At 40.6% G+C, this 25,349-nt stretch overlaps 1 protein-coding gene across 1 annotated transcript; it reads left to right on the top strand.

The window, feature by feature from the left end:
- The first annotated feature begins 1,871 nt into the window (after window positions 1-1,871).
- ntn5 (netrin 5) lies at window positions 1,872-24,006 on the top strand. Its single transcript, XM_052151963.1, has 7 exons — window positions 1,872-1,967; window positions 9,385-10,775; window positions 10,994-11,182; window positions 17,165-17,314; window positions 19,104-19,157; window positions 21,041-21,121; window positions 22,660-24,006. Exons 2-7 carry the CDS (start codon window positions 9,398-9,400, stop codon window positions 23,403-23,405), a joined length of 2,598 nt encoding a protein of 865 aa, XP_052007923.1. The 5' UTR covers window positions 1,872-1,967; window positions 9,385-9,397; the 3' UTR covers window positions 23,406-24,006.
- Window positions 24,007-25,349: the final 1,343 nt, after the last annotated feature.

Raw genomic sequence — 25,349 nt, 5'->3', positions numbered from 1 at the left:
TCTCTCAAATCTCTTCTCTGGATTCTTCATGACTACAAAATAGCAGAGAATATTTGCTGGAGTGATTGTGCAATTCCTGAGGTAACATATATTTTAATTGTAAGTGAAAGAAAGAAAGAAAGAAAGAAAGAAAGAAAGAAAGAAAGAAAGAAAGAAAGAAAGAAATGATGATGATTATTTTGATCATATTTGTTCTTGCCTGAATTTGTTTTTCTGACATGATCTCCCTTCAAATATTGAATGTGTTTGATGGTTAGTCTAAACTGTTATGAAATGTGTATCCCTGTAATTAATAATGATGCGTTTTATGTTTCATTTGAAATCAAAACAGAAATTATGCCAAGGTTACAGATTTCCTTTCCTCTATAGGAAAACATGGCTCACAACCAGAGCAGCTGTTTCAAAATCAAACACAGTTTTGCTCTGTTTGCATCATCAAATACCTTAAACTGAATTTAGGATGAAATGAGTGGAAATGAGATGAGCTCAGTCAACAAAAGAAAGAAGGAAAAATATTAAGGGAGAAATTCCTAAAGCTGGTTTTAATATTTTAAAAGGTTTACAGAACTTCTAATTGTAAACACATTCTAATACTAACACTCTGAGCATTTATTTTAAATCATAAATGAACTCCACGTTATGATGATATTGACAAATGGAGTGCCTTCATAACATCCATAGGTCTATTTTCTGAACACCTGGAGATTGGTGTCTTTTTGCAGTCTAACCACAGTAGCTTTTACCTATGTTCAGTGAAATCCCCTCTTGCTGCTCACTTCTCTCCAACACTCTCCTTGTCAGCCTCAATGTCTGGACATTCTCCAGCCTGCTTTCAATATCACATGGTGTAACAGATCCAGCAGACACTTTTGTGTAGCCACAGCAGTGCTGTAGTACCCTACCTCAGTCAAACTGAACTGTGTGGTCAAAGAATGCCAAGAAAATTTGATATACACAATTGTACCAGTTCATCTCTCAATTAGGTTTGTTGTACTTGGCACCAATCCAAAAATATCAAATCTTAAACTGCATGCTCTGTAGCATGGGTACACAGGCATACACCTGGGAAACAGTCCTCCAGGGAAGTCATCAATCAGTTTAATGGGACAGTTCTGGGAGACTTTCTTTTGTTTCCCTTTCAATTCACTTGTTCTTTTTTCCCGCTCACCACTTTCTTCACCCTTACTCACTATTTCCATCTGTGTCAGCTTTAGATCCTCTCCAGAGAATGGGTGCCTTGTATCTGGGGTTACACAAAGTGTTGTTTAAATTGTGCATTGCACTTTAATTGATGCCTGCAAGGATACAAGTTCAAAATCCTGATTCAAAACCAAAATTGCCTTAGGTGATATTTTCTCACGAGGCTCAACAGGTCTCATGAGAAATTATTTCATGAAGAAGCCTGGTGGCAGAATCAAGAAACCAAGAAAGGATGCCTGAGTGGCATTCTTTGAGCATACATTCTAACTGTAAGGGCACTCAGTGAGTGAGTGTGGGCAGGTTTAAGTGGTTTACGAGGACATTTTTTAGGTTACAAAATGGTAATTACAAGGTTATTATGCTATAAATGTGATTTATGAGGACATTTCTAGTGTCCCTAATTCAAATCTTTTTAAAAAAAAAAAAAAAAAAATGTTTTTTGAAAATGTAAAAATGCTGAAATTTTTTTTGTGGGGTAGGTTTTGGGTTAGGGATAGTATCTGTAGTTTGTAAAGTATACAAATCGTCATGTCTATGGAGAGTCCTCATAAGGATAGGTCGTGTGTGTGTGTGTGTGTGTGTGCGTGCGTGCGTGCGTGCGTGTGTGTGTGTGTGTGTGTGTGAAGGAGTTGACGTCAGGGCGATACGTAACCCTGCCGCGGCGCACTGAATGCAGCTGGAGCTTGAGTTCTTAATGTGCGTTTGTCCGTCTGAGAATCTGTCTGTTCAATCAAGACGCGGCTGCAACCCGCATTGACATGCACATGGTAGGTAGCCTAACCTCAACTTTGCTCTTTTGTGTGCACCTTTCTGCCCGTTTCTGTCGCTGTCTTTAAACAGGTTTGTTCAGGACAAGTGGCATAAGATTTAAATGTAGAACCACACATTGAGTTGATTAGTTTTAACCTGTGATGGGGAAGTAGATTTGGCACTAAAAGGAAAGTTTTCTTTTAAAATAAATTACGTGGACTGAATGTCCACAAAATTAAACTGCTATTTTTTTTATATGATTTTTAAATCAAATGTCATAATTTTGATCCACGTCCACAATATTATAATATTAGTCGCAATGGGGTTTCATTTAGTTCAACGTAGGCTATCCATATAATCAGTTAATTTATTTGACATTTTAAATAATTTATCTATTTAATTGTAGCCCTATTTGCAGACCTCAAATAAGAAACACTTCAAGAGTTAAAAACAATATCGTGATTTACTGGCACACAATAGTCTATTTTTTTGCTCACTCAAATTGCATAATCAACAGATTTCTAGCATTTGTATTTTAATAGCAAGTCCCGAAGCAAGTTTTTCAGTATCAAAAATGTCTTAATAACAAAAATATGTATTATTATTAGGCCTCTTAGCCAATTATTATTGTTATAATAATAATAATTAGCTATTATTATTTTAGGACGATGTTTAACCTATGGTTTGTTTGTTACATTTGACTGTTTTTCTTATCAGATCGAAATATTATTAGGCTACTTATATCAGACCTCCTGTTAATTTGTAACTTTTTTAAGCGCAAAACCTTTCCCAAAAGGAAATTACTAAAAAGTGATGGGAAACATGGTCCTGTTGAATGACTAAGGGAACTGATTTGAGTGTCATAGTTAGGAATCGTTACCGGTCAGTGGCGGATGCGTTGGATGTGAATTGTACAAAATTGTTCTGCCGGAAGGTTATGCGTAATTTAAGGATAATGAGATCATTCGTCTAAGCATAGCCAGCCTACACGGTAAATAATGTCAAAGCAACTCTGAAAGATTATTTATGTTACATTAAGCAATTTGATGTTTTCGTCTACTTTAATAATGAATAATGTTGTTTTCATTACGATCGTTTAATGTTAAATACGCCTACGCTATATGCAACCATTTTCCACGAATCGCACGCGCAGATAGGCCTAAATAGCAAAACGTTCATATCGGGTATTTTCTAAGGATGCACATTAATTGATCTGAACTTCATATGTAGTTTGTGTAATCCTTTAAGGGGCACAATTATCAAACGTGATGTAATAGAAAGTGCATCAAATAATTAATTTCAAATCATTTTCATCTGATTGATGATTAATCAAGCTATGGCTATAGCCTATTTGCGGCCTATTTGGGGGAGGAGGTGTAAACCCCAAAAATAACAGCTTCAGGCCATGTAGGTGGCCAGCTGCGAAACCGTTATTTTAGTACAAAAATGCAATTTCCGTTCTCCTTCTGCGGGCGCACTTGTGCCTCGTTATACTGTGACGTGTCGGGTCAACTGATAAACACGAATGGTTGTAATTACAGCTCCATAAAACAGAATTTGCCATTAAACAATCATTATAGGTTTGGCGTTAGTTCATATCCCATACGACTTAAAATCTCATTGCACAATGTAGCTACAAACTTAAATTATAGTGGAAATTTTGAAATCTCGAAAGACCTGCGATCAGTTTATCTTTTTCGTGGGCTTTGGATTTTAACTAGCCTGCAGCAGCTATTGCCCATATATGTGCTGGACAAGATGATGTATTATCTCGTGTAACTTCTTAAACACATGGTTCATTTTTATTTATACGTTTAATTAAGGCTAAATGGGATGAAACCCCCTTTGCTAATTGTTCCACCTTAGATTCATCGTGGGGATGTTGTGCTTGGCATTACTAGAGCATAAGGACGACGATTTCACGTGCATCTGTTTTTCAACATTTATGCGAAACCTGCAGGGAAATTTCGTGATTTCACTGCCAGGGCACACATAGCGTGGGAGAGAGAGAGAGAGAGAGAGAGAGAGAGAGAGAGAGAGAGAGAGAGAGAGAGAGAGAGAGAGAGAGAGAGAGAGAGAGAGAGAGATCTGTCTCTCCTTTCCCTTTTCTCTCCCCGTGCCGCTGTCTTCTGTAGCCTACATGTGTTTTCCCATTCAAACATGTGTGTATCCATGCTTGGATCCAGGCATGTGTTAAAGTTATGACTTAGGCGCACTATGAACATTCTTATGTAAAGATGTTAAAAGCGCAAAAGGTAGTCTAAAAATTATGTCTTGGTTGCTCGAATTAGATCTCAAAAAACCTGCATAGATCGTGATTCAAATTCCACAATTATTAAAACAGCCCTGACCGGCCCTTGAAATGTCACGCATGTCTGACAAAGTGTGAATATAAATAATATAACAAATAGCCCATATATAGTGCAAGCATTTTATTGTATTTTTTCTCCCATTATAATTATATTATTGTTCGTTTTTTTCACACCGGTAAGTTCCAACATCAGGTTGTTGAAGGTTCCCAGACCTAGACGAGGGTTGTGTCTGACAAACGGAGGCCTTTGGTTCAAGATAGCGTACACATTAGTGTGCAACAGTCCCCACGTCACCAAAATGTGTTTAATTTCATGTATGTTGACTATTTGGAAAATAACTTTAAGTAACAAGATTTTAACCGCAACTGTGACATGCCTAAACAGGTGTGTGTGAGTGTGTGTGTGTGTGTGTGTGTGTGTGTGTGTGTGTGTGTGTGTGTGTGTGTAGAGAGAGAGAGAGAGAGAGAGAGAGTGTGTGTGTGTGTGTGTGTGTGTGTGTGTGTGTGTGTGTGTGTGTGTGAGAGAGAGAGAGAGAGAGAGTGTGTGTGTGTGTGTGTGTGTGTGTGTGTGTGTGTGTGTGTGTGTGTGTGTGGGCCTATCTGTGCATTTGGACGCACAAGAGAATATCAAATATTTTGGCTGAATTCACGTGTTCTATCCCTCATTTTCTAATTCTTCTGAGGAAAACGCGATGCCTCGAGCAGTGAATGATTGATTAATTGTGGCCAGGGAGTTAAGTGTAATAAATCATGCATTTTAAATCCGTTAATTTCGATCATGTTTGAGTGTGCATCCCACGTGTAGGTTTATCTCAAGGAATAGCTTGACTGGCTGTCGTCCATGACAAGAATGTTAAAATGTGTTGAGCAGGCCAAATCTTTTTCATCTGTCCGACAACATTCCCAAGGGTTAAAATTTATGACGTGAAGAGCAGCACTGCGCGAGGTAACAGGTAGGCTATTGCATTTTCGAGAGACAATGTTTGACGTAACTTTTAAAGTATGCGTTATGACGTTCTGTAGGCATATTGCATTTTGACAAATAGCCTATATGTATGTGTCAGTGGGATTTGATTTCATAGCAAAAAGTAGCTCTTTTTTTGTTGTTGTCATAAAATTTACTTTTTTATTTGTCAGTCAAGTATTCATCAAACATGCATTTGTAACAGCTTCTTTGAAATTGATCTGCTGTAATCGTGTGTAGGCCTACAAGCTTTTTTCTTTCCCCATAATACATGTTGTCCGTCAAGATCTGAAGGATTTCGACTAAAAGACCCGCTAACGAGGAAGGAACTCTAAGAGTCATTCTCAAGGTTGTCATCGGGTTTTCTTTCGGCTCACACGTGGCTAATCGCGAGAGTAAAAAAGTCCACTAAAATTAGATTTGGTGGCCTTCTGCTGACTTCTCGTTCTTTTAGCCTAGCCTATATTAGAGTCGCGATAAGATAATATATTTATATATAAATAAAGACTATAGGCTAATACAGTATGTGTTATTTATGCTACTAATTATCCGTGTAATGGTCAGTCAAGACTGACTCAACTATGTCTCCTCGCATAAACAAAGCTGTTCCGCTTATTTCTCTTTGACTGAGTGATAACATATGAAGATGGGTCGGATCAGTTTCAAAGCTTCTGGTAAACAGGAAAGGACAATTAGCAGCTCTCCTACAACGTCGGGTGTGAATTTATGGAAAGAGCAAGGCAAATTGTGGAAACACAATCCAGGGGCCTACATACGTGTTGCTGAAGATACGACCACTGAACATGTCTGAATTTGTGATAGGAAGAAGTGGGCTGACAAACTCAAACTCATATATACACTTACTGAGCACTTTATTAGGAACACTAGATCCAAATAAAATGTCCAACGTGGTCTTGTAACCCATACGCCAAAAAGTTCGGCGTGTTATTCTTTTAGAGATGCTATTCTGCAATTGTAAAGAATGGTTATCTGAGTTACCGTAGCCTGTTCTGTCTTTCTGTCATCTTGAACCAGTCTGCTTATTCTCTGTTGACCTCTCATTAACAAGGTGTTTTCGTCTGCAGAACTGCCGCTCACTGGATGTTTATTGTTTTTGGTCACCATTCTGATTAAACTCTAGAGACTGTTGTGTGTGAAAATCCCAGGAGATCAGCAGTTACAGAAATACACAAACCAGCTGGTCTGGCACCAACAATCATGCCATGGTTGAAATCCCTGAGATCACATTTTTCCCGATTGTGGTGGCTGATCAACTGAACTGTGATTAACTGAATCTCCTGACCCATATGCCTATTATTTATGTATTTTAGAAGACATGATTTTAGTGGAAACCACTATGGTTGTGTGGATTACTATTAGCCTGCCTTTGTGTGCTTTTTGGAGCTTCAAAATGTTGGTACCCATTCACTTGCATTGTGAGATTTTCACTACAGAACTGAGATATTCTTTAAAAATCTTTGTTTTTGTTCTGCAGAAGAAAGAAAGTCATACACATATTTTACAACTATAAGCATTATTTCATCTAGCGTGTGCAATTGAGCTATGCTTAATTATTTGTTAAATAAAGCCAAGTACAATTGCAAACCAGGCAAAGAGTAGGCTAGACCAATACCAAATAGTCACTACTCAAAACCCACACTTCTCTCTGCCACCCCGCGACAGCCATGGGTATCTAAACACTTTCCCGACTTACAGTGTTACGCATCGTCCCCAGATTCATAGTGGTCTCTCTGTAACAGGATATTCAATTATTTAAAAGATCAATTAATGCTGATGAGTTTTTCACAGTGTCCCCAGTTTTCCCCCGGGGCACATCGCAACATGTGTGGAATGATCGCGAGCCGCACTCCGGACCCTGGAATGCGCTCCGGCGGAGAAGGTTATATTTTATATATTTGATATATTCATACAATATATATTTTAAAAGAATTATAAAAGCATAAAAAGCCACAGAACAACAGAGAAAGTGAATTTGACAACAAGAGACGGTGATATGCAGCAGGAGGCAGAGGGAAGATATTACCTCTCACCCTCAGTTTGCTTTCTTTGACCTTCAAGTCCCTTGGGGGTCCTCATATTTTAAGCAATGGGTTAATTGAGCCCGGTGACTAGTCTCGTGAATCTCTCAGTGCTCTTCTCTCCTACCGGGTCGTTTATGCATCCCTGCTGACTTCGCTGTCAATGTCGAACGCTTGTTAGGTTATCATCAATCATCAACACTTAGGAATATTCCCAGAATTATGAGGGCAGATGACTCACCGACTCACCACAAAGATACAGAGGGAGAGTGGCGTTAAGCAGATGTTAAGGAGACACAGTAGTGTTATGTTTGTTTAGGATGCATCTCCAACAGTTCAACAACTGCAGAGTTTTAGTTCTCAACCTAAATGCCTGCTTTTCTTAAACCCATAAATTGTCAGGGCTGTATATCACTCTGTCTAAGAAAAAGTGAATGTATTGTTTCTCATGTCTGCAGGCGAGATTTTGCAATTTTCTGTGGTGTCAAACAGATAAATAAGCAGGCTGTGTCATCAAGCCAAGTAGAGGAGGACAGAGATATTCATTACTATCTGCCAGTAGACAGGCAGGTTCAGGATTATTCTGTCTTGCCAAAGGAAGTGGCTGAATGAAGGCTGGAGTTGAATATGCATTGCTCACATTCAGACTATAAATCTGCCACTTTATTTTATCTTCTAATCTTAGTATAGATCCCCTCATTTCTCTGTCCATCTCACTTCCTCTTGCATTCTCTCCCTCTCTCTCCCTCTCCCACACAAACAAACATATATAAAGATAATATATATATTTATATTTAGCTATTTCCAATCTCAAACTGACACAATTTATTTGGAATTTATATTCAGGGACTGTGTTGTGTAGTAATGGATTATATTAGGGTACAATGGGGCTAAAGGAACACCTTAAGGGAAATGTGCTTTTTCTGGTCACAAAGTGTATAAAAATTTTCAAAACATTGATGGAGCAACATCGTGTGTGTAAAAATAAATAACAATTGAAGTATGTTTTAATCAAAATTCATAATAAAAAAAAGTGTGGCTTTTCCACACTTGGGGTAAAAGGCACCCTTCCCACCTTTTAAAAAAAAAGGAATTTTAATTAAAACAACCTTCAATTATTATTTCTTTTCACACTGGTATAGTATATAAATAGGGACAATAGTTGTAGGGCAACATTTGTAATATATGCAAATACTTTTGAGACCGCAAACTCAGAATCACGCCTGTCTCTATTTGTGCGAACGCGTTTACTTCCTGGTGTCAATGCCAGATGCGAATCCTGATCTCCCACACTGCTGACACAATGCGCTAATAGTCATGCCACAATGGCAGGCAAACATGATCTGAAGGGATATGGCACTTGTTAGTGAGTTGGCATAATGTGGGCGATCCTAGGGTACTGGAACATTCGGACACAACATGCCGACTTCCCGTATGATCATATTGGAACAGAAGGGGTATCAGATTAAGATAAAAAAATAAAATATATATTTATATATATATATATATATATATATATATATATATATATATATATATATATATATATATATATATTAAAAACATAACAATAAAGAGTATTACATTTTACCATTTACCATATCTTTCTCTTGATCACGCAGTAATCTTAGTAGTCCTTTCCATCTTTCATCTCCCCTTTCCACTCTCCACTCTCAATTCCCCATCTGCTTTGGTCAGGTTTAGATTAAGAAAGAGTGGATGATGACCATAAATATGATTAATGGGAAAGGGGTCTGAATATTGGACCAGTTACTCCACATGCTTTTCATCATTTCTTTCAAACTCTACATGTTTAAACACTCAACTGCCCCTGTCCTTCTTTATGGACTTGAAATGTCAAGATTAATTTATTTAAAAAGCTGGATTATGTGTGTAAAATGGTATACTTCGAATCCTCCGAATGAGTGTCATGAGCTGGATGTTTTTAATTGTGGTACAGGTGGTGTGTTCTGAGAAAATCGATATCGCAATGCTCTCATCTGTTTTTGGCTTCAATCAAATGTCATGTAAATCCATCAATATCCTGTGACCTTTTATAATGGGAACGCTTATAAAATCTGCTGTTTTGTCTTTCTCTTTCTCCTGCCCTACTGTTTCAGGCTTGATTACATCATGTCCAGATATCACTCCCCTCCTTTCCAGACCCTCTCATTCCTCCACCTTGTCCTCTTCACCCTATTCCCAATCTCCCTTCTTTCTCCTCTCCTTTCTCAATCTCCTCTCAGCTGGACCTCTCCTTATGATCCCTGTTACCATTTGGATGGCCGTCCACGCCACTGCCTGTCTGAATTTGTCAATACTGCCTACGGTGTGCCTGTGACCATGGAAGATCTCCAGCAAGGACCCAAGATGAATATCAGCACCTTAACAGATCTTCATAACCCCCACAATCTGACATGTTGGACAGCTGCTGAAGGCTTGAGTAGTGGGGATTGGACTTTCACTGTTCCCCTGGAAAGACGCTTTGAAATCACTTACATTAGTCTTCAGTTTTGTCAACAAGTGAAGGCAGTGGAGTCTTACTCCATCTCCATCTTGAAGTCAATGGACTTTGGCCGGAGCTGGCGGCCCCTACAGTTTTATTCCAGTGACTGCATGGGGAAATTTGGCCTTCCTGACCAGTCTGTGGCTCTGACAAAGCACCAAGAGACAGAGCCACTGTGTACAGATCCCAGACCTCTGCAGAAGCACCGTGGAAGTGTTGTGCTGGCTTTCTCAACTTTGGATGGGCGTCCTTCTTCACCAGATTTTGACTACAGTCCAGGGCTCCAAGACTGGGTTACTGCTACGGATATAAAGATAGTATTTCACCTATCAATGGATAAAATAAAAAAGCAAGAAGAGAAACTGAATGAGGTGGGACGTGCCTTAAGAGGGAGAGCAGGGGGAGATAGGGGGGACACTATTATTAGGTTAGGGGAGAAAAAAACAGGGGCTAAAACCTCAGAAATTTTGGGAAGTAGACAAGAAAAAAATAAAGAGAAATCCACACTGAGAAATCTGAATAAAAGCATTGTGCAGCAAAGTGGCCACAATGTTACCAGAAAGGAGATGGGATCTCAAGGTAAAGAGGGAAGAGGTAGGGGAAGGAGCCACAAGAAGGAAAGTTGGAAGCCATGCCAGGATGGCACATGTGATTGGTCTGTAAATACCCAGCAGCAGGGCTCCAAGGGCCGAGAGTTGAGGAGAAGAAGATACAATGGAGGGAGGGAGAAGTCCCATTCTAAATCAAGAAAAAAGGCCACACATCAACTCACCCCATCTGCCCTTTACACTCCATCTAAACCATCTCTCGCGCTTTCCGACCTGCAGGTTGGAGGCAGGTGCAAGTGCAATGGCCATGCCTCCCGCTGTCGTCGTGACAACCAGGGACGTGCAGTGTGTCAATGTGAACATCACACATCTGGACCGGACTGTGACGTGTGTGAGCAATTTTTTTATGATCGGCCATGGCAACGGGCCACGCCCAGCCAACCACACCCGTGCGCCCGTGAGTTATAAGAGTGTGTCTGTTTGTCTGTATATTTTATATAGGATTAGAATGATTCACCACTGTATTTATTACTACACAATTTTATGTTAAGGCAGCATTAACATCTGCATTATCTGATCATTTAAAATGGCAAATGATAATTATGTCTTTTTCTTTTTGCTTTCCTTCCCCATTTTCAATCCTCTTTCTGCCCTCATCTTTTTCTTTTCTCTCAGCATGTGAATGTAATGGTCACTCTACGAAGTGTAGATTCAGTATGGCTGTCTATCAACAGTCTGGTCGAGTCAGTGGAGGCATTTGTTTGAAGTGCCGGCACCACACAACAGGACGCCACTGCCAGTTCTGCCAGAACGGATACACACGTGACCACAGCAAACCACTCAGCCACCGCAAGGCCTGCCAATGTCAGTAACAATTGATGTGTCTGTATTTTGTGTGTGGAAATCATATTTCAAGATGTTTTAACCCAGTTTAAGCTGGTACATAAGTGTGTGAATCATTATTCCTTTTCCACAAATGGAGATTTTTAATTTCTTTTGTCTTTGCCATTTGTGGGGTAGATGTATGGCTGTGAAAGGCGCATATACTGTGTTTATGTTATGGCTACACTATGAGTGTTGGAATGTGCATTGACACTTGCCTTTGTCTGCTTTCATGTGTACGGCATGCTCACAGAGCATTTTATTCAATGTCCCAATAGAACATCAGTTTACATTGCATGCTAAAGCATGCATGTCATATACAGTATCAACATGTTTATGTGTAATTTAATGTACAACCTGAGAGTGAAATATATACAATATCTAAATTATGTTCTGAAACATACCACAAGACCTGCACTAACACCTAAATGTTTAAATTAAATTTAAAATAATTATCTTGGGAGCTAAAAGATTTAGAGCTTAAGAGTGTATAAATGTTTGTAGGATGGTTGGTGCTTTGTTTAGATGAACAAGGATTGGGCAAAAGCAGAGAAGATAGCTCTCCTCTCTATGGTCTTCCTGCCATCACACATATGTTTTATGAGGAAAATGTCAAATGAGGTGAATGAGTTTTGAATAAGGGGTCTGTGTAGGATTACTACATGTTAGTCCTATGCTAATGGGCCCTTTTCACAGACTGTGATGACACGTTTCCAAATGTTTTCATATAAAAAAAATTTTTTTTAGATAATGTGGAAATTTAAAACATTATAAATTGTATTATATAAACCTGTCACCACTTCTGCAGTGGGGTTTTAAATACAGCTGTTGAAGGAGTGACTGTAAGTTTGACATCTTTCACACTTCTGACTTCCATAATCCATTGTTCCCATTACAAAAAGCTTGCTAAGCGATACGGGGAACAACTCTAGCTGTGAACCGAGCTGAATAATGTGTGTAACACGTCAATGAACATTGACCGGAATTTATAGCCTCGGCTGATGTAATCATTAGATGCACCTGCGGCCAGGCTATAAATGGATACGTCACCAGGTGTCGTCAGAAACTTTTTTTTCAGAGCGATTCTGTTTCTGTGTGTTTCACAAACCCTGTCAAAACTTTCTTTCCTCTGTTAGGAGTTAGAATCAGTTAGGCAGTGTGCAGTGAACGTTGTTCTCTTTTCTCTTCTGTTTAGAAAATATTATATATATATATTTCTAAAAAAGAAAGAAAAAAAAGAGAGAATGACTGAAAGCCCCAAACGGTGCATGTTCCCCTCTTCTCGCTCTATAGCTGAAGACGACACACATCAGTTTTTGCTCTGTTTGTTTGGGGGTAAGAGCACGCTGCTCTCACGTTGCAGCAGGGTGGGTGCGAGCACTGCGATTTGCTTTAACAGGCAGAGTGCGTCGTGCTCGCCTTGCTTGCTTCCGGGAGTCAGCACTCACGGAAAAAAAAAAAGATCGTTCGTGGGGCTCTTGCATGGATTTGGCTGAGGAGCAAGAGACGGGTTGATCCCTTTTTCTTCTTCGAAAAAGAGACCCCCACACGCTCCAAATTAGGGGATAGATTTTATCTTCCAGTCTAAGAAAGGGAACGCCTCATGGGTCCCTTCCCTTCTTTGATAACCTCCATGAAGAGCTTTTTCGCTCATGGAGAACCCCTAAAAAAAAAAATAAATAAATAAATAATATATATATATATATATATATATATATATATATATATATATATTTTCTTCCCGTGTTCATATACCCTCGACGTCATTGCAGGCTATCTCTCGCCGGGCTCGGCATCGTCACTTAAGAAGCCCTCTCTCCCCACAAAGCCTTGTAGGACAACCTCCACTTTAGTTGGAAGGGCTTATCAAGCAGCAGGTCAGGCTGGTGCTGCTCTGCACACTATGCTGTTTTACAGGCGTACCAGGCTGACCTCCTGGACGACCTGAGTGTGGGTTCTGCGCTTGAAGAGCAAGCCTCAGACCCGCCTCGGCCCTGACTGAAGGGAGGCTCAAAAGCAAAGCATGGCGAGTCGTGCTCGTCCTCCCAGGGATTGGGGACTGTCTCGCCGCCCTCTCCAGCCCCCGAAGCATGACCTCAGGACTATAAATTCTAGTAAGAGAAAACCCTGACTGTCTTGCGCCTAGATTAGGGGGTAGCTCCCCTCGGGACGGGGCGCGTGCTTCACTTCACCCCTCCCGGTACCCCCTCAAAGCCCCTCCATTCCCGCCACCTCTTGGTGTTTCGGGTTGCAGAGGCATCCGTCAAAATTGGGTGTTTTCGCTGTTGCTGCATTTTATTCAGGACGCGAAACACTCGACAACCCCTCAACAGGAAGTGTTAAAATATAATACTCATCTCAGCGATCCTGGCAGCGTGGAAACTTCTGCCGGATATATACTTTTCTGTGGGTCTTATAAGGGCATCAGGATTTAATTCACTCGCCGCTTTTCCGTGTTTCAACGGCGTGTTCTCACTACCGTGAACCGGATTTCTTTTTATGTAAAAACAAAAAAAACTCAATCTCCTGGTTAAAGGGGCCATGGTATGTGTTCCCCTTCCAGAGAGAGAGTTAGGTTATTACACTAAATACTTCCCGTTTCCCATGGAGGGTGAGGGGTGGCGTCTGGCTTAGATCTTAAAGCTTGAACTACCCGTGGGTGTTCAAGTCCAAGATCATGCCTGTCAAGACGGTCGTGTCTCAAGCCCTACAACTCGTTTGGCTGGTCACCATCGATCTTATGACACACTTCTATACTTCATTTAGAAGTTCTGCCACAACATGGAAAGTTCCTGAGGTTCACTTCCGGGGGCGAAGTCTTCCAGGGTCAGGTTCTTTCACTCAGCCTAGCCCTTTTTACCCGCACATTCACAATGCATAATGTAGCGCTGGCTCCTTGCGACTCCGGGGCATCTGCATTCTGAATTATGTAGACGACTGGCTGATCCTAGCGCAGTTCCAGGAACTGGCAGTTCAGCACAGGGACATCGTCTTAGCTCATCTGTTTCTCTGAGGTTGAGGCTCAACCTCAAGAAAAGCGTCCTCTCTCTTACTCAGAACACTGTCTATCGGGGCATCATATGGAGTTCAATCACAATGTGGGCACAACTGTCTCCCGCTAGGATTGAGTCCATTAAAATCACCCAGGGCAAAGTCAGGCTAGGTCAAGGTTGCACTGTTATCAGTATCAACGATTTCCAGGTCTCAGGACGACCACGTCCACGGTGATCCCTCTGGACCTTCTGCTCGTGAGACCGTTTTTGTTATGGCCAAAAGCCAGGGGATTTCTTCCAAGGGCCAAAACCCCTAGGCTAAAAAGGGTTACGTGCCTCAGGCTTCGTTCCCTTTCTATGTGGTTCAGACCCCGGTTTTCTGCCTTGGGTCCCACTCTAGGTACGTCTTGTTGTCGCAGACTGCTAACGACAGACGCCTCCCTGACGGGCGGGGTAGAGGCCTTAAGTGGTCCTCCAGCTTAAGGGGATAGGAGGGTCATCAGCTCGGTTGTCACAGTCACTGTCTCGGGTTGATGGCTGTATTTCTGGCCCTGAAATACCTCCTCCTGAGGCTGCCATGTCTTGGTGCAGGTGGACAATACAGCGGTAGCCTCTTACATAAATCATCAAGGAGACCCACGTTCTTGTCAGCTGTATTTCTGACGAGGACCAGAAGAGGACCTCTTCGCCTCTATGAATAGCGTAATGTCTCCTCTACTTCTCCCTGAAATCACCCAGCCCCCTTGGGTCTGGACGTTAAGACACATACATGACCCAGTATGCGTCTGTATGCATTTCTTTCCCTGGTTTCTCTGCTCCCGGGAGTCTTGGCGATGTTCACCAGCAAGGGTCTTGCCTCCTATTAATGGCGCTGCGCTGGCCGAACAGGATATTTTTCTCGGAGCTAATTCCTCTCCTCGACGGCTCGCCTTGGGCGATTCCGAACAGGGAGGACCTTCTCATCCTTGGCCCGAATTGTGAAACCTTTCATGTCTGGCCCCTAAGGGTACCAAATGAGGTTCACAGGGTTTTCTCTTGAGATTATCGAGACCATTTCAAGTGCTAGGGCTCCCTCCACTTGGAACTGATCTGGGTAGATTTTACAGGGCAGAAGAGGACCTCTTCGCCTCTGTTGATAGCGCAATGTCTCCTCTACTTCTCCCCGAGTCGCCCAGTCCCCCCCCCCCTCGGGAGGGGCTGATTGTAGTAACGCATACATAGCAGAAATGCACCTGCATGCGTTTCCTTCTACTAAAGTTCTTATTACAGAACCAGCTTACTGCCAGTTTGCTTCAGTTCTGGATTTTCTGTAGAAAGAACTGTCAGCGGGCACTTGCCTCGCCACTGCCAAGTTCTATGTGGCCACTGCAGTTTGCCACGGCTTGGTGGGCGGGGTGCCCTCAAAGAGGCATTCTCATCATTGCCCGGGCCTACGAGGCGCGCGGTCAAGCTTCGCCAGTAGGTTTTAGGGCGCACTCTACCAGAGGGCTCTCCTCCTCTAAAACCTTGGCTAGAGGTCTCCCTCTGCAGCAAGTTTGTGATGCGGCAGGTTGTCCTCTCCACACACATTCATTAGATTTTTATAGTTTTGATGTTTTGCCACTCCGGGCTCTTATGCCCTTGAGTCGACATCTCAAGCTCATGTCAGGACAAGTTTGTGATGCGGCAGGCTGGTCCTCTCCGCTCACATTCATCAGTTTTTATGACAAGTTTGTGTTGCGATAGGGTTCTCTTCGCACACATTCATCGAACTTTATGGGTTAGATGCTTTGCTACTCCGGACTCTTATGTCCTTGAGTCGACATCTCAGCCCATGCCTAAACAAGTTTGTGATGCGGCAGGCTGGTCCTCTCCGCTCACATTCATCAGTTTTTATGACAAGTTTGTGTTGCGATAGAGTTCTCTTCGCACACATTCATCGAACTTTATGGGTTAGATGCTTTGCTACTCCGGGCTCTTATGCCCTTGAGTCGACATCTCAGCTCATTCCTGAACAAGTTTGTGATGCGGCAGGCTGGTGCTCTCCGCTCACATTCATCAGTTTTTATGACAAGTTTGTGTTGCAATAGGGTTCTCTTTGCACACATTCATCGAACTTTATGGGTTAGATGCTTTGCTACTCCGGGCTCTTATGTCCTTGAGTTGACATCTCAGCCCATGCCTAAACAAGTTTGTGATGCGGTAGGCTGGTCCTCTCCGCACACATTCATCAAAATTGAATGGTTTAGATGTTTATGCTACTCCGGGCTCTTATGCCCTTGAGTCAACATCTCAAGCTCATGTCTGAGACCTCTTGCGTTTTTGTGAGTACACTGCACAACCGTAGGTGTCCGGACAGCCCCAAGTGCGGCAGCGTGGGTATTGCGTTCCCCGTAGCGCTTAGCAGCGCAGCATCGTAGTGAAGCTTTTTGTAAAGGGAGTCTCGGGTTACATGTGTAACCCTTGTTCCCTGAAAAAAGCGGAACGAGATGCTGCGCTGCTTTGCCGCACTGGGACGTCCCAGGACTGCTCTTCAAAAAGAAGTATCTGTCGACACCTGGTGACGTATCCATTTATAGCCTGGCCGCAGGTGCATCTAATGATTACCTTAGCCGAGGCTATAAATTCCGGTCAATGTTCATTGACGTGTTACACACATTATTCAACTCGGTTCACAGCTAGAGTTGTTCCCCGTAGCGCTTAGCAGCGCAGCATCTCGTTCCGCTTTTTTCAGGGAACAAGGGTTACACATGTAACCCGAGACGTTCTAAATTCTTTTTATATATATTTTTTTAATCAGAAGTCATGGAAATTTGCTGTTGGAGCAAATGGGAACCAAAAAAGTGTACATAGTATACTCACCTCACTGTCTCTCCTCCCTACCTAATGCATTTGTTTTCTTCAAATTTAATACATCTAGTTCTTTCTTCATTGCTCTTTTTTTGTCTCTTACTAATCTTTAATCATGTCATTTTCTCTCTCTCTCCCCCAGCTTGCCAGTGCCATCCCATGGGTGCAGTGGGCCATTGGTGCAACCAGTCCACGGGGCAGTGTTTGTGTAGAGAAGGGGTCATAGGGCAGAGGTGTAACCGTTGTGCCCCCGGGTACAAGCAAGGCCAGTCTCCCCACCGACCATGCATCCGTGAGTATTACAGCTCCTTTCTGACTTTCTGAAAAGAATGCATTACTATTTTCTGATTGTAATCTGAAAAATAGAACAATAGAGTTGTTGGCCACAACAAGGACTAGCATCTGTTATATGACATTTTGTTTTTCAGATTTATTTTTTACCTTGACTGCTCTTGACCCAGTTCAACAAAATTGCTTAATTTGTTGTATAATTGAACTCAGTATCACTGTCCCATTGCATCATAGTCATACTACTGTTTGTTTATGAAGGATTTAGTAGAAGCCTCTCACTGAATCCCTAACACCTTCACCTCATTCCTGTGAATAACTTGTTCCATACAAAGTTCCAAAACTTCTCATGTGGTGTCTCTGGGCTTTCATCAACGCTGCAATCACCTTTCCTGGATTTTAGGGTGCTTCACTCACGATTGTACTTTGTTGGAGTTTCAGAATATGATAATCCATTGAATCTGCTGCATTTCTGTATCTGAGTTCATATAATGGCTTATGCCACAGGGGCCAAAGACGCTTTTATATTTCTACTCAGGTAACACGTATGAAAAGTGACACCTGTCGTGGAATAGAATCAGACCTGTTAGTGTACCACCCAGCATGACAGACGCATAATTCTTCAAGGGTTACGGCTCAGTGATAGAAGAGCTTGTTTGTTGTTCTACATGGATCGACTCAACATGGATATTTATAGCGTGAGATCCTGTCTTTCCTCCACCAAAGGCGAGCCGCAGCTAAAAACATAACCAACACTAAAGGGCTGTTCACAACCTCTCACAGAGCAGTAAATGCAGCCATCGTTTATCACAGGGAAAGTGAGCCAGACATCAGATATAATTAGCACAACACTCTAATATTTGTGGGGGGTCTTTCTTTTGGATAACATAGAACAGGAAGTCTCATGTTATCCATGTTAAACTTTATGTAACAAATTTTGCAACAACTGTTCTTTTATAACAACTAGATTTCCTCAGTCAACCAAACTCTAGCCACTTATTCTTACAATTAAAGGGATAGTTTGCCCAAAAGTAAAAAAATCTGTCATCATTTACTGGTATTTGTTCCAAAACCATATGAATTCAAGTACGTTCTTCTGTGGAACATAAAAATATATGTTTTTGCATAATGTTAGCCTCAGTCACCATTCACTTTAATTGAACCATCCCTTTTCCAGCCAGAAACCCCCCTCTTAAACCTGTATATATTTTTTGAATGAAGCATTTGAAGCATCAAGCCCTTGATGTTTGATATGAGTTATAGCTGAGGAGTTTAGAGTTTGGGGGGGGGTAAGGATAAGGTGTCAGTGCCCCAGTTGTGTCAGAGGTGTAGGCAGATGTACAGAGCGCATGGATAAAATATGGTTGACATGGCACTGCAGACCTGTCAAGGGCAGTAAGTGTATGTATTTGACAGAGAGTGTACTGATAGGTGGCCCTGTTGGCTTTTAAAAAAGACCACACACATGCACAAATTTGTCTGGACTCACACTCTAACAAACCTACACACATTTGTGACACAAGAGCGGTGCATGCACTGGAGACAATGGGGCGAGCTGCAGTCATAACTAACACACATGTCCCCATTCTCTCATCCAAAAATATACACAAACACACACTTACAAATGGCAACTACGCCCTAATGAGCCACCACAGGATTTAGACCAAGTCACCCACAGTGGAGGTGAGAAAAAGAGGAAGGACAAAATGAAAGGAACACAAATAAACTTGTCATTGCTTGCTGTAATTTAACGAGACCCCCTTCCCATATCTCTCTGTCTGTTGTTCATTTAGGTATTCAGGAGGTAGCACCACCCACCCCAGTTTACCAGCCCCAGTACAGCATTGGTAAGGCAATTGGCAGAGTATATTATATTTTTTTTCTTCTGATATATGTACACTGTGTATGTAGTCTGTGATCAAAATAAGGACTCTGTACTACCTTTGAAACTTTGCTCATTAATTGTGTTTTACTGCCCACTTGTGGATAAGATATGTGCTGTAAACAATAAGTAATACTGTATAAGTTAAGCTCAATCAATTGCATTTGTGGCATAATGTTGACAACCCCAAAAATGTACTTTTGACTTATTTCATCCCTCCTTTAAAAAAATAAATAAATAGCAAAAAACAGGAAAAAATTAAGAAAACAAATGCAAAAATCTAAGTTACAGAGAGGCACTTAGAATGAAAGTGAATGGGGCATCCGTAAACGTTAAAATACTTAATCTTTCAAAAGTATAGCCACAAGACATACACAAAATGTTGGTTAACATGATTTTACTGGGATAAAATAACTTACTAATCTTTTCTATGTAAAGATATATTCAATTTTCATTTATTTATGGCCATGAATAATGCCATAAACCCTAAAACCTGAAAATGACTACTTTAAAGATTTAACAGAAGAATACATTTTTCTTTGAAAAGTACATAAACATAAAGCACAATATACATTTCTGCCTTTAAACCCAAATATTCACTGTAACTTTATTCTTATTTTTTTAAGGAAATAATGGATTGTTTTGCCACAATTATGCCACAAATGATGTAAATGAAGCGTAACTTGTATTAAACCCGTAATAATCCTTTAAAGATTCTATTTTATTTATTTAAAGGTTTGACAAATAGCATTGTTTATAATGTTCAGGTTTACTGGGTGATTACTAGCCCAAGTCCAAAGCCCTCGAACTCTGTATGGTATTCTGGTTCCAGAATATGGCTCAGGTCCCTCCAATAATCTAAGTCAAAGGGATTTAAGCACCCATTTTATTATCTGTCAGGCAATCAATAAGTTTGAACACTTAGAAAAGTAAAAGCATACTTCTTTTTAAAAAGCCACACATTTGAGCACTAATAGTGCAGGCACCACTAACAATTATATTATAATGATAAAATCATGAAATAATAGAGAACAGACTTTTCTCAGTAATGGATTTTACTTAAAAAAAATAAATCATTCTAATTTTCAGTGTGGAAAGAGGAATTTATTAGTAGCATTCCATTTAACCCCTGTAAATGTATGCTTTCTAAACCCAAAGAAGTGTCAGAACACGCTGATTTGTGTAAAGTAATTCTTATAGTAGATCACTCTATGTCGACTATATTTGTCCAACACAAATATACTTGGAACTGGTTCCAAAATTATCTGAACAAAGCTCATAGTATCAATTCACAATTTTCTGTAATCACAAAAGGAGCTCCACTGAGAACAAGCAAGTATCACCTACAAAAATTCCCTTTTCTCAAGGGTGAATTGCCCCTCAAATGACAGCATTAGCAAAGCTGAGTGAATTAAATATTTTTCAGAGTGATAATATCTTGAAATCTGGACTGGTGACCAGCAGACAGCATGAAAAAAATATATGGGTAGATGTAGAAATGTTCTTTATAGATAAAACATATTTTACCATTGGCAGCAACAGAATATTTTACAGTCTGCCAAATTATGGTAATATATACCTGTTGCAGCTGCTATGCTAAAATCTTTGGAAGCACTTTAACCGAGTGCCGTCCATTTCAACTGATTGATTTCACACACATTACTGTGATCTGTATCGAACAATAGACTTGGCATCTCTAGCTCGCTGGAGAAACCAGCCACAGCTTTTTACTAATTCAGTGGTCTTTTTTCTGGTCCATTAATGTTTCTACTAATCAAAAATAAATGTTAAAAAAAATTATGTATTTTTCTGTATTATAATGTAATTTTCTCTCCCATACCCCCCCAGGCGAAGAGTGTCTTTCTTACTGTTCACCCTCCCAAGCTAAAGTCAGAATGAATTTAGAGACATACTGTCTCAAGGACTATGGTACGTCCTAAACACCACAGGCAGGTGTGCTTCAGATAAAATCCTCACAATGTTAAATGCAATCAAGTAATTACATTTCTACTGTAACTTAATATTTTGAGTTAAATAGAGGTTCCCAAAATCATTATTAAGCTAACTGTATCCACAGCACATTTGTAAGAGACATTTAAGCATTTCCTCGACAGATCATAGCCATTATTCCCTTAATTAAAGGGATAGTTCACCCAACAATGACAATTCTGTAATTTGTACTCACCCTCTTTCCAAAGCTGTATGACTTTCTTTCTGAATTGGAACACAAAAGGAGATATTTAATGAATATTCCAGTCCTTCCTTTCAATACAATGGCAGTTGATATTGCCTAACTTCAAAGCTTATAAAAGGACCCAAACGTATCATAAAAGTAGTACATGCGGCTCGTGCGTCATAATCCAAGTCTTCTGAAGATGTACGATAGGTTTAGTTAAGAAACAACATGCATTTAAGCATTTTTAAGTAAAATCTTGATGTCCATAGCACATTTATGAGTGCATGAGAGATGCTCGTTCACATTGGAGTGAGTGAATTATGGCGTGATTTTCATTTTTGGGTGAATTACTCCTTTCATTTTAATATTTACTCAACCTGTTGTCACAGAACCACATTACTATAACTAAATTTGTGCAGAATGAGTTTTACGTGCCTCCTACATATCACTGCATTTTTCTGGTGAAATAAACACTAGAGGACAACAAGTTTTATTCACTTTCATGCAAATCACAAGTAAAACAGCAGATTAAAAGTTCATTATCACATACTTTTTGTTTCCCACACAATACTATCTTATGAGATTGAGACACTTTTACTGTAGCGCATGATTTGAAAGATGATACGTTTTAAATCTTGTATTACATAACTACATTTACAAGCTTTTTCAAACATAATAAAGTTGTGTGGTGGTGCAATTGGTAGATCATTGGACTAAGAACACAGGAGACTGGGGTTTGAGTCCAGCAAATCATATCACATCAGCCTAAAGTGTCATAGAAGCCCCATGAAATGACTTGGCAATTGCGTATTTCATCGAGCATTTGCTTTTATGACACTATCGTAAAAGCAGTCTGGGACCCGAAGGGCCATGAAAAACAAACAAGACCCCCAAAGGAGGGGGCCCGACAGGTTCTTTGTACTTGGGCACGTAAATTTAGGTAAGGGATGTTGGTTTTGTTTATTTAAAACTGCAAAAACCAATGAGGGTTTTAAGGTTAGTGCTCTGTTATTTCACACTTGCTTTTTATGACACTACTGGTTAGGTTTTGGTTAAAGGTTTAGGTTAGGGAGGTGGGTTTTCTTCATTTCAAACTCCAAAGAGCATTAACTTTAAAAACATAATCTTTTGAGAGAACATTACACTTGATTTTAGCGCCCCTCAGTGGACATTTCACCTCAAAACTGCAAAAATGTTGCCACAGTCTCATAATTTTCATGAGATCAGGCTGTAATAATCTTATTTCATCTAACTTCCTTTTTTCCTGTTTTATGTGATACTTCTATCTCAGTGCTGAAGATGCAGGTGAAAGGTAAGGAACGTTCAGGCCCCTGGTGGCAGTTTTCTGTGCTGGTCCAGTCAGTTTTTCGCACGGGATCTTCACACGTAAAGCGTGGCCTTCAAGCTCTCTGGGTTCCGGACCGAGACCTAAGCTGTGGCTGTCCTGCACTTCAGGTTGGTCGGACCTTCCTCTTGATTGGTGCAGAGGAAAGTGGGCGGAGCTGGGTCCCTGAGGAGCGGCGATTAGTCTCAGATCGCACTACGATGGCCCTACAATGGAGGGAACACTGGAGCCCAAAATTAAGAGGCTTCCGTGGGCAGGACGTCAAGGGAAAGTGCCTACAGGGAAACAACACTGCACAGAAACACTCCCACTCAGACTCGTATGAGGAATACACACCGCCACATCTTGAGAAACTGCAGTCTGAGCCACATGCACCACATAAACATACACACTCAACACATAATCAGCATCCGTCAACTGCACAATACAGACGTTTAGACCACAGACACACACACAAAAGAGGAGATACTCAGGACTTACAAAGAAAAGGCATACACACAGAAAGGCATCATGGGCGAGTGGAGGATCTCAATGGCAGAATTTATCCATCTGCCTCCCCTCAGGATACACAGAATTTATTGCAGAACACCCAGGATCCTTCTTCAGGCATTTCAAAGACAAGTCATGCCAATAAGCATGAGCAGTACTACCAAACAGTGTGTCCGACATGGTCACCTGTGTCCCCTGTCTGACAAAATGAGAGATTATGAGCATGGAAATGGTGAAGAAATTCCACTGGTGGGCTTTGGTTCAGACAAATGCGGACAGTGAGGGATTTTTCAGTTGTCAGCCCTTAAGTCCTACTATAAAGACTGTCTTTTGAACATTCAAGCCAGGCATGAAGAAACAAGTTAAAGCCAATGTCACAAATTTGGACAGACAAACTGTTAGATCGCATGTTACAATCACCCGAGATACTATCATTAACACCATCCTGTTCAGCCTACAGTGTGTACTGCATGGCCACTTGAATTCACAGTTCGACAGACTTGTTTTGTTAGACTGCAAAAGATACATTTTTATTCATACAGCAGTAGAAAAATTGTTCACAGTCTGTATATTGAGTGTGGTGTAAGACTGCATTATACTCCTACAAAATCAAATAATTTTTTTATGTTTTTGTAAATTTTTGGGGCTACAATGTCATATTTAAAAAGAATTCAGACTGTATAAATTTGACATACAATATGGTGCCTTCTTAAGGAAACCTTCATTCAACATGTTAGTGTTAAAAGCATTTGCATATCAAAATGTGAGAGAACCTCTTTGTTTTTATTCTGATTTACATAACAATCTACCTCATAATAAATGTTGTAAACAAGTAATATAATGTTCATTCAGTTGATACTTGTTTCAATTGATATTTTTTTCCCCATTTAAAAGAATAGAAAGTACAAAATAAGAGGAAAGAGAGAAGAAATAGGGAAGGAGAAAACATGTTTAGTATAGCAAAGTAAAAATTAGACTGAAAGAAAGAAATGAGAGAGAATGTAAAAGCAAGTGAGGCAGCCAATGATGAACCTGCTTCATTTGCACAGGAAACACCTGTTCCCAGTCTTCCTGTCTGACATTAATTTAGTGTAAGAAATCACCCCTAGCTTTCGGGACTAGGACTGCCCTCTATTTGCCTTGTTCTGAGAATAATATTGCAGGAAGTCTTTCTCACAAACTCTCACACTCTAATATCCACATGTCGTCTATTTTGTCTACCAGCCAAGTATGTGTATCAAATAACACAGTCTTAACACTATCTGAGCCCCCTAGACACACAGCAGTGAGAAGAAGTCTACATGGCATCTGTGACATTTTCACACAAAAGAAAAACACCTGCAAATTGAAGCATAATGTTCTTGAGTGGGAGTGCCACACATCGTCTACATGCTAACCTCAAGGACAAACATAGTGAATGCATGTTGGATAAACACAGGGTTCTGGACTCTATGTATACTTACTGGCAAGAGTAATTTTTACAAGACATGAGGCCTACAGTCCAGGAGGAGCCAAAGTTCCACAAGCTGTATCACACTCTCTCTCGCTCTCTTTTCCTTCTGTTCCTTCTCACAGGGTGAGTAATGATACCATTGAGTGAATCTCAGTGTTTAAGCCTTCCAGAACATGCTGCTAACATATTCTTGTGCAAATCATGCAAAAATACACACAGAGGCACCGGGAACTAGATACACACACGGCTTCTGTTAACCCGAGAGCAAGGAGGTCAATCCAGTTGATCCCTTGCATGCATGCCACTCATACGAACACATTGCGTCCATGGCAACAAGATTCCTGCTCTGCGTTACCTCTAATAAAACTGGTGCCATCTGTTGTATATACAGTACATGGGATCGCTGCTCTCTATTACTCAAACCTACAAATGTATAAAACATTCACCCTATAAGGTTGTAAGGTGAACATCAATAAATAAGACACACAAATACAAATAATCCATGGTGGTTTAAGTTGTTTGTCAAATTAAAATGAATTGATTAAGAAGCATTTAGAAAGCTATGTGAGCTCTTATAGGTTTAAATGTCATCTTCAATACTTCAGGGTCATTATAAGGATGGTCTTCCAGTTGGGTTTGTTAAAATAAAAAAAATAAAAAATTCATTATGCTGACTGAGGGGTTATACTAAAAG

This window comes from Xyrauchen texanus, chromosome 2 (assembly GCF_025860055.1).
Source record: "Xyrauchen texanus isolate HMW12.3.18 chromosome 2, RBS_HiC_50CHRs, whole genome shotgun sequence".
In the NCBI taxonomy this organism is placed as follows: domain Eukaryota; kingdom Metazoa; phylum Chordata; class Actinopteri; order Cypriniformes; family Catostomidae; genus Xyrauchen; species Xyrauchen texanus.
Note: the sequence above shows the minus strand (reverse complement) of the source record. Positions and strands in the feature narration are given on the sequence as shown.